The 10,624-nt window shown below is 22.4% G+C and overlaps 1 protein-coding gene across 1 annotated transcript; it reads right to left on the minus strand.

The window, feature by feature from the left end:
* Nucleotides 1-3,637: 3,637 nt before the first annotated feature.
* Nucleotides 3,638-10,495, minus strand: LOC127276662 (amyloid protein-binding protein 2). The gene is made up of 9 exons (XM_051297257.1): nucleotides 10,110-10,495; nucleotides 7,941-8,054; nucleotides 7,142-7,392; nucleotides 6,832-7,011; nucleotides 6,491-6,746; nucleotides 6,153-6,277; nucleotides 5,578-5,857; nucleotides 5,341-5,506; nucleotides 3,638-5,235 (listed from the first exon to the last, which is right to left on the minus strand). The coding sequence occupies exons 1-9, from the start codon at nucleotides 10,254-10,256 to the stop codon at nucleotides 5,006-5,008; spliced, it is 1,749 nt and encodes a 582-aa protein (XP_051153214.1). The 5' UTR covers nucleotides 10,257-10,495; the 3' UTR covers nucleotides 3,638-5,005.
* Between the last annotated feature and the right edge of the window lie 129 nt (nucleotides 10,496-10,624).

A 10,624-nucleotide genomic window follows, 5' to 3' on the forward strand; every position in this document is an offset into this window, starting at 1 on the left:
TAGTGGTAATTTGATGGCTGACTTTTCAAACGTAAAACTGAAATCCATCAATAATATTGAAAAGACGGAATATAGATAAACTTTCTATAGAAGAGAGTGAAGAAATCATAAATATATAGTATCATCAAATGTTACATAATTTTTTTTTTAAATTATCAAAATAAAAAATATAATTTTCAATTTTGAAAAAATAATTTTTTTAATACTTTTTTTTATTTAACGAATTCGTACATAAAAATAATTATTTAAATAAAAATATTAAAAAAAAATTTAATAAATATATAATAAATATAAATTATTTGAATATTTAAATATTTTTAATTTATAAAAGCCCGCGTTAAATTTTAAATAATTTTATCATTTTTAGAAAAAAAGTTTAAAAAAAAAAAAATTCAAATAGAAAAAATACACTTTCGATTATTTTTTATAGTATCATTAGCTCTTTATTAAGAAATCGTTAAAATTAATCATCCTTAATTCTATACCAAATAAGTCTATGATTGAAAAAAAAAAGAAAAAAATTTCGCGTTGATAAATTAAATTTTTTTTTTTGGCGAACAGTTAATAAATTAGAAAGTCAAAAAAAAAAAAAAAATTCAAATCTTTTTATATAACTTCTTAAAGAGGTAACATTTCAATACCTTATGATTAGTATATGAAATTTTATTTATCTTCATAACAGAGCCTTTGGAAAATATAATCTCTTTTAAAACAGAAGTCTATATTATTAATAATTAAGAATAATTAATGCTTACTTTTTAAAATATAGTTTTTTTTTTTTCTCCTCATGAAGATGTTTTGTCTCTCATAAAATTTTAATGTTCGCTTCTTTATCAATAAATATTATAAATATATATTATCTCTAATTTCTAAAAATATAATTTTCTTATAAGCAATTTCATAAACGATAAATCTCTTTTTACAATTATTATTGAATGTTTCAACGTTTAAATAAAAGAGTACCAGTAAAATAAGTATACCTATTATATTGAAATAATAGTTGTCAATACAAGTTGTAAATGTTTTTTTTCTTCTAATTTCAAAAATAAAAAGAATTTCACCAAAAAAAAAGTGAAATAATTATTTTTTTATTATTGAAAAAAAACTATTTTAAATTTATAGAAAAAAATTTTTCTATTTTTTTTTTTTTTTATATAAATTATATTTTAAAAATATTTTTAATAATATTAAAAACAATACTATTATTACAATATTTAAAAAAAAAATTTTTTCACAAAAAGTTGTTTTAAATATAAAATTATAAAAATTAAAAAGAAAAGATTTTTATAGAAGTACAGGAAGTAATAATAATTAAATATTAAGCAAAAGTGATAAATGCGACATTTGAAAAGAAATTTTAAATTCCGCAATTACGCGATAAAAAATCATGAAGAGTAAGGAAGTATATTTTTTTTTTTTTTTTTTTATAAATGTTGAAGAGCAAATCAGAGGGTGATCCATCCGCAAAACAGGCGAGTAATTCCAGCTCATTAAATTCTTTTGGAAAATCTCATACTTCATCTCGAGTTCCCTTTCATTTGCCGCTGAGTGAAACAAGTCCCATACGTAGAGAACAGTTTTTTTTTTTCTTTCTTTTTTCCCATAAAATGATGCCCAAACTCCATTCTTTTCACGCAACTATGATTTCCGACGTGAGATACGCTCGAGTAGCATTATTTTATATAGATATATATATATATATATATATATATATATATATATATTCATCCAGAATATACAACTGTATTAATCTAAAAAAGAAAAAGTTAATATCTTTTTTATTCAACATTATAAAAGAATAGAAGCATTATCTTCCACTTGCATAACAATATATAATATATAAAATTTTTTTTTTCTTAATTAGTGACTCGATCGAGAAACTAATGAATAAAAACAGCTATTCATCTTTAAAAAATTAATTATATATTTAAAAGTCCATTATTAACTTCCTGATATCATTTTGAAAAAAAAAATTCCAATTTAATAAATAAAAACAATTTTCCAAAAGAAATTTTTATTTATCAATATCTCTCCAAGTTATTTTTTTCTAGAAAAAAATAATTTTTTTTTAATAAAAAATAATTGATAATAATTAACACAACATTTAACTGTTAATTATAAATAAATAATAAACAGTAGCTTAAACTACTTATTTAATTTTTCATAATTACCTATTCACCTCCGTTGCAGAGATAAAATGGAAAATTTTTTTTTTTACAATTGTTATTTTAATTTATGAAGTTTTTTTTCCATTTCCGTTTAAATTTCAGTCAAAATTCCTGAAACAAAAAGAAGAATGTTTAGTAAAAATGCCCCATTTAAATATAATATTATACAATTTAAATTACTTTCAATGATTTCCTTTTTTTTTCATAAACGAAACACAATTTAATTTCTTGAAACGAAATAATTTCAAGATAAACACAAAAGAGAAGAGTCATTAGTACACACAATTCTTTTCTATTTCTCTATGCGGCGCGTTAATTATAATTCCCACAAAGAAGTCTATTTTAACAATAGACGACCTTCTTAAAAATTTTCTAATTGTTAAATTTACTTTTTTTTTGCGGGAAGAATATAATATTTGTCGTGTATTACATGAAAAAGCGCATTTGAAAATTATTCTTCCACCAAAATAGAGTAATTTTGCATCATTAATTCTTATGTAACATTTACACTATGGCCCATCTAATTGGCTTGTTATAATATTAAAACCCTCATTTTATCTTTTCACATAAATACACAAATGAGGAAAAAAAAAAAATTCCAAATCTGACATAAACAAATTAAAATCATAAAATAATAGTAATAAAAAAAGAAAAAAGAATTTTCTTTCAACATTATTAAATTTGAAAAAAAAATTTGCGTGAAATTATTGTGACAATTATTTTTATTCCTTTTTTATTATTATTAATTTAAAAAATCGAATATTAATTATTCACTATTTATAATTCTAAATAAATTAATTGTACGAAGTAAAATGAAAGGACGAGTAAAATGTTTTGTAAATGAAAGCAAAGAAAACATGTCTTACTTCTCAATATGAAACGAAGAAATGGAGAGTCCGTTGACTTTCACTGGGACGATTAAGACTTAAAAACAAAAACGGAAGTTATTACATCTTTACGCAATAATTTCATTATTTTTTGGATATTTATTTTTTAATTTTAATTTAAAAAAAAATTAATTTCTATCCTATATGAATAATAAATATTTTAAATATATTTTTTTCAATTTCTTTTCTATATATATTTAATAATTTCTAATTTCTCAATAATAAATAAAATATTTTTAACACAGTACTTTTATTTTTGTAACTTCTATATTTATAATATTTTAATTAAAAGACACGAAATTACGAAGTCTTACTACATCAATAATACAAAATTCAGCTAAAATACTAGTATTAAAAAATTTTTCATTTTTTTTTTTTTTTTTTTTTTTGTTAAGTGAATATTTAATCAGTTCAATTTGATACTTCAAAACCCTATATTTATAAAATTAAATTTATCAAAATCTTTCACTTTAAAGTTTATTTCTTTTTTTTTTTAATATCAAATACAATAAACAAAAGACTTTATAATACAGTAATAAACATAACGATATTATGCGTGTAAATATAAAATATTCCTTAAAATCTGCTTCACGTTTATATTATGAGTATCTACATTGACAAGATTTATTTTTCATTAATTATATTGTCCAATTTTGGAACATGTTAATATTTTAACCCTTTGATGCACATTTTTTGAGCATAGAAATTTTTATTGTGAAACATAAAAAAAGAATACTATATTAAATTTAAAATCACTATTTTTTACACTTAAAATTTTGATAAACATTCGCTTTTTTAAATTATAATAAGTTTTAAAAAATCTACCAATTTACAATTTTCGAAGGAACATATTTTTATTATACATATGTTTGTAATAAAAATTTGTTTTAAAAAACAATAATGCTGTAAAGGGTTAAAAGATAAAGAATTTTTCTTGCAAAACGCTAATTTTGCTAAAAAAAATTCCAATTTAATTTAATAATTACAAAAAAAAGTGAGAATTTGCATTTGATTAGCAAATAAAATTCGATGAAAAAAAAAAAAAAAAAAAAAAATTATTAATAAATTATTTCGAAGATTGTATCTTCCACATTCCCTAATTCTTCTATAAACAATTTTTTTTTTATTACCTAATTTTATTATTTTCTTTATTATTATTATTCTATATTAAATTTTTTGTTATAAAAAGAAAAATTGAATTTCTATTGTACAATATCTAGTATTGTGATTTTAACAATTTGTTTACTATTTTCTTTTTCTTTTTTAAAAAAAAAGTTTTTTAACTTCTGTTCGCGCACATTATCTTAATTATTGCGCATTATAATATTAGTCTTGCGAACAATATGTTCTGATACCATTTTTGATATAGAAATTATGAGCTTTTTAAACAATTTCCCTCATTATATTATCTATTTGTTTCAATAATCTATCGGATTCGATAATTTTTTTTTTTCATATATATAAATTTAATAATTAATTTTGCATTCAACATTTCCATCAGTACTTTCATCTAAAAATTGCAATTAACTTTAAAGTTATTATTATATATAATATTTTCAGTCATACATTTTTTTTGTGTTATAAAACAAAATTAATTTAAATGGCCGCACTAGTTTTGCTTTTTAACAAAAAAAATAACTAATCGTTTTTTATTTCGCATTAGACAAGAAGAAAAAGCTCTTATTTCTCACATTGGTTTTGAGCATCTAAACGAGATCAGAGATTTTAGTAAATGATATGCTGAAAAAACATTTATGTATATCACTTTCAAGAAGTTTGAGAGTAAAATATAATTATAATGAACGAGAGATGAAACGCACTGGTTGAAAATAATAATAATAATAGTAATAATAATAATAATAATAATAGTCTCTTGAGTCGTGTAATAATGATTTTGTGATTTTTTGCAATAGATTATAGTTAATTCGAAAAAGGATATATATCACATTATCACATTGCAAAGAATGCACTTGTTACATCTTCTATTGGCTGTGGGCGTGTATGAAGGTCAATTGGTGGGTCCTCTGATTCAACGTGTTTATCACGTAATTCCCTCCATTCGGCTAAAGCGTTTGTGTATTCGTAAAATTTATCTTGTTCGTCCATTTTCATATACAGATGCATTAATCCACGATAATCGTACTCGAGGCCACTATAACTTTGGCCAAAGAGTTTTAAACCTGTTGATTAAATAATTTTCTAATTGTTTTTTCCTAAATTTAATTTTTTATTTTTATAAATAAAATTTATTTAAATAAATGTTTTTTTTTAAATTTAAAACTTACTAATGGCAATACTTCGAAAATACAGTTTTTCTGCGTCTCTGTATCGATGCATGTGAAAATTGTATAAAGATGCTAAATGTCCTATACTTAATCCAACTTCATAGTCTTCAAGTCCTAAAAGTTCTTCTTTTATACTAATTGCCTTTAAGTGCATATTTTCTGCTTCCTAGAAAAAAAAAAAGAAATACAGAAAAACAGAATATAATTCAATAGGAAGAAAATTATTTTCAAACTTACCGAAAATTTTCTCATACTTTGATACAATCGTCCCAAATTTCCATAATGTTTTGCAGTCTGTACATTTTTTTCGCCAAACGCTGTTCTTGCCAATTGAAGGGCAGACAAATGAAGACCTTCTGATTTTAAAAGAAGATCTTGTTCAGATAATGGTGTTCTTTCATTGTCTAAGGCTATTTCTTCCAATATTAGGGCTTTTACACGTTTTGTACTAGCTAGCATAATATGCTCTACAGGCAATAATTTGTCCATTATTTCGATAGCTTTCCCCGCATGATAACTGTAAAGAAGAAAAAAAATTACAATTTCACAGGTGTGACTAAAGTTGTAAATTTTAATTTTTTCCAATCGATGGACAATTTAATTTTATTGTTATAGACATACATTTATCTTTTTGGTTTGATATTTTATTTAACAGTACTTAAATAAAGTTTAAGTAATTATAAATTATTAGTTATGCAAGAGTACTTGCATACACAAAAATTATATAATTTTTTATAATAGTATTATAAAAATTATATAAACTTTGTTATAGTATTTTGTTTAATATTTTAAAAATATGAAATTTTATTTACCTTGCTTGTTCGAATTTCCCGGAACTATATTCATGTACATATAAAGCATACGCCAATTCTTCGTGCGCTATCGCTACAAGTAAATTCATTTTTCCAAATATCGCTTCCCTTATTTCTAGTGCAAACTAAAATAAATTTTTTTTTTTAATATTGTTAAATTAAATTATATTTTTTTTTTCTTTAAAACTTTTAGTTCTTAGCTAATGGAGAATTGTTAATTGAAATGTAATTTAAAAATTCTTATGTATCATTAAATATTAATTTTCCCTAAAATTGATACCAGTGATTTACAAATATTAGTAGATAATTTTAATTTTTTTTTTTCTATTTTAAATTACCTTATAAACTTGCACACTATTGTTGATACTATCGTAATTCAACAAATAAAATCCGTAATCAAGCAGAACATCACTGTAAATTGGATGATCTGTTTCGAATACTTCTCTTGCGAGATACACAGCCTGTTTAATTAGAAGACCAGCTTTTTGAAATTCTCGTTTTACGACACATGACATTGCAGCCTGACGTAAGACATCGATTTTAATTCTCGCCGAAAGTGATGGTTTCAATTGCTTAAGTGCCTCTATACTCCACCTAGAAATTTACAATTTTTATTTTTCTTCTTTTTTTTATATATATATATAAAATAAATAATAAAATTGAAAATAAATATTCTTACATATACGCTCGATCATATTCACTTCTAATATAGAAAAGTACACTAAATTCGGCATAGAGAGCGGCATGATTTGCATTTGAATGCCCAGCATTTTTTAATTTGTCAACTGTACGAACAGCCAATTGATAAGTTTCTGCAGCAGCTCGAAAAGCACAATATGCAGCTTGAGCGTGAAGTAATCTAAAAATAAAAATATTCTTATTATAAGTAATAATATAAATTTTTACAATTAATTAAATTTCGAAATTAAAAAAAAATTATATAAAATTGAATAATTAAATTGTAAATGAAAATTAAAATAAATACTCACTTGTGACAACAATCTAAAGTAAGACACCAATTCTGAAGATTTTCTTCTTCAGAAACACAGAGTTCCTTGCAAGCCAATAGCACCCTTTCACTTTCTACGTACCAACCAGCTTCACTTAGAAACCCTCCTAATTTAAGACCCAAGTTTATAATCTTCTCTCGTGCATTTTTATTTTCTCTAACACCAAGGCAACAGACGTCATAACAAATTGCCAATTCATTGCAAACTCTCATTCCATGGTCCATAAGAGCCTTTTTTCAAAAAAAATACACATTATTTTAAATATAAATCAAAATAATTAGCATAATTTAAATTAGAATAATTAAAAAGTATAATTTTAAATATAGAAAAGTGAATTTCGATAATGAAAATTTGAATACATAAATAAAAGCGAAGGCTGTATTTTTTTTTCCACAAAATTTAGACAAATTATTATTCTTAACAGATTAGATTAAATAATTTAATGTACGAGACAAAATGAATTATTTGACATGATAAATACGTTGGTTCTCATTATTATATCATTTTCTGAGATAATTTTTATTTCTTTCAAGAATTGAAAAAAAAAAAAATAATATTATTAAGATTACAATGCATATTTTTTAAACACTCTATAAAATAAAAAACAAAATTTATGCATACGTTTACACAATAAACTTAAAATATTATGCCTTTTACAAAAAACTTGTTTAGAGTTTCTAATTATTAGAGGTTGTTTTTTTTTTATTTCTTTCGTAGAGAAATATTGTGTAACTTCAATAATAATAAAACAAAATTTAGTGAAGTTTAAGTTGAATACCTGAAATATTTGAAGTAAATGTATTCGTCGATTTGTAACTTTGAGCATTAATGAAAAAGTTTTGAGATCACTAAACTCCATCCCTATCAGGCATAGTCTCTTTTCTTTGCATAGCTAAAAATAGTCAAGATAAAATGCATTAATAATTATTAAACAGTATTCATGAAAATAAACATTAGCAGGAAATTTTACAATCAAGTTTTGAATTTCACAACTAAGAAGAGAAATGATATATTTTTGTAAAATAAATTTTTATCATTGAGAAATTTAATAAGAATTTATTGAAAGTAATTTTTTTCTTTCTAATTGAAAAATAAAATTTTTTTATTTTTATTAGAAAAAATAAATCTCACATAAAATTATATTATATGAAAAATTTGACAATTTCCCGATAATAATTATGGAATTTATTTTTAGAAAAAAAAAAATTGTTCAATAAAAATTTATTCTTGATTTCTTTTGATTCGAAATTTTATTATCTAATATTTACTCAGTATAATAATAATTATTTTTTTTTTTTTGCAAATTTATCTCTTTAGATTATCTCCAAACGAATGTGTTCTACTTTACTTACGACCTTAGTAAAGTTAAGCATTCTAATTCAACAAAATAAGAATGATAAGAATGAAAATACATTTGTATAGATAACACATTAACAATGATTTCTTTAAGTAGTTTAAAAAAAAAAAAAAAAGATTGAACATAGTAATTTAATACTTGTCACAGGTATTAATTTGATCCTTTTCATATTGACGCTATTTGTTATTTAATTTTACAAGTATCAATGAAAAGTATTAAATAACTAAAATGAATATCATTTTGAAAATTCAATAAACGTGAATATCAAGAGACAAATTCTAAACTGGAAATTTCTAATACAAACTGAATTTAAAAAAAAAAGAGATAAATTTTTTTTTTTATTCTAACTCTCTACTCTTGAAACGAGTTACTTCTATTTTTATGTCTTCGACTTTTTTGTAACTTGCAATTTCACTAAAATTAATGATAAAATCACATATCATTAAATAAGTTGCAAATGCATTTCTAAGCATGTTATGCATGTATAAAAACCTACGAAACCAATTTCTAGTTTTTTTGTAATTTTTCATTTAAAAAATTTTTAATATTTTAAACTAATTTCATTAATAATTTTGTGATATAATTTTATTTGGAAAAATTGATAATAATTTTTATTATTTAAAAAAAAAATGGTACATTAAAAATTGTAAGAAATTTTATGAAATAAAAATTGATTTTACTCAAAAAACAATAAGCTTTAGAATAGTTACTTCAGGAACATCGAGCTATACTAAAAAAGTGACAGTTATTTTCAGCTTATAATACAGGTTTCAACATTTTTGTGTGTTTCAATTTTTAACTGTGGGTAACAAATTTTAAATCCGACATTTATTTATACAACATTCATAACACTTAAGTCAAATAAAATACATATTTATTTATATATTATAATTTTTTTCCTTTTTATTAAAGTATTTCCGCTTTTTAAAAATATATTCTGCGCTGAAAAAAAAAAATAATTGCAAATTCATTAATCAAAGAAACTGTAAGAGATAAATACATAAAAAAAGATCATCTTAAAATAGATATCACAAAATTTTCTATTTATCGTTTCAAATATTTTATCAGCTAAAAAATAAATTTTTAATGAAATTCTTATTTAAATATAAATATAGTTTCAATATATTGTCATAAATATGAATTTTAAAGAACATTGGGAAATTGTTTATCTGTCAAAAATTAATTTAGAAATGTCATATTCAAAGTTTTAAGAACAAAACACGATTTATTTGAAAAATATTCTTGTCTACAAATAAAAAAAAAAAAAATTTATAAAATTTATGGTTAATAATTAGAAGCAATAAAGATTCAAGTTGAATAAAGTAATTTTATTGAACCTGACATTGCAAACAATAATGATTCTTTATGACAAATATAAATGCGCATAATTCTTGAAAAGAAAATAAATGTCATCTAACTATATAATAAATTGTATGAAAATAAATCAAATCCATGAAATTGTTAAAATTATAAAATATAAATAAAAATTTTTATTTCTTTTTCTTAAATAAAAATGAAACACATGTGGTGTGTATATATAATAAAGACATCAACTTGCAGATGTTTTTGCAAGAATGTTTTGACACTTACCTGATAATACAAATCAAAGACTACTTTTTCTGGCAGATAAAAGAGATGCTTTTTGAATGTAATAAATTTATCTGCTACAGCGATAACACTTAATTCGTACAAACTTTTAGTAGGAAACACACGGGATGGAGCAACTCTTTCTGCCATTTTCCTCCTGTATTATGGGGTCTTCACTTCTAACCTCACTTCGCTAACTTCCCCAAACGTCGATTAATCATTCGCAAAACAAACTTGAAAAACGTCATTCATACAAAGAAAAGGCCGTATCGTCATTTACACCATTTTTTGCACGACCCATTGACAAGACAATGACTGACAATGACGAGTGACGAGTTTAACGAAGACGACTGAAGTTTATAAGCGCGGAGACGAAAACAACTACAATACCCAACTTTATCCACACTTGACAAAAGAAGTCTGTTTTACTATCAATAGATAAAAACAGTTTACCATTTTCAAGGTTATGTTTTGAATTGTCAGATTCCCTTTAAAAATGGTTCAGGAATGTAAACAAT

The sequence above is a fragment of the Leptopilina boulardi genome, unplaced genomic scaffold (genome assembly GCF_019393585.1).
Source record: "Leptopilina boulardi isolate dan_hultmark-lab unplaced genomic scaffold, ZJU_Lbou_2.1 LbouV2_150, whole genome shotgun sequence".
Lineage (NCBI taxonomy): Eukaryota > Metazoa > Arthropoda > Insecta > Hymenoptera > Figitidae > Leptopilina > Leptopilina boulardi.

Coding starts and splice junctions, on each gene's coding strand:
- LOC127276662 (XM_051297257.1), bottom strand. CDS start 10,256: ATGGCAGAAAGAGTTGCTCCATCCCGTGTGTTTCCTACTAAAAGTTTG. Junction 7,012..7,141: donor ACTTTAGATTGTTGTCACAA/GTGAGTATTTAT, acceptor TTTTATTTTTAG/ATTACTTCACGCTCAAGCTG. Junction 5,507..5,577: donor AAAGTATGAGAAAATTTTCG/GTAAGTTTGAAA, acceptor TTTTTTTTCTAG/GAAGCAGAAAATATGCACTT.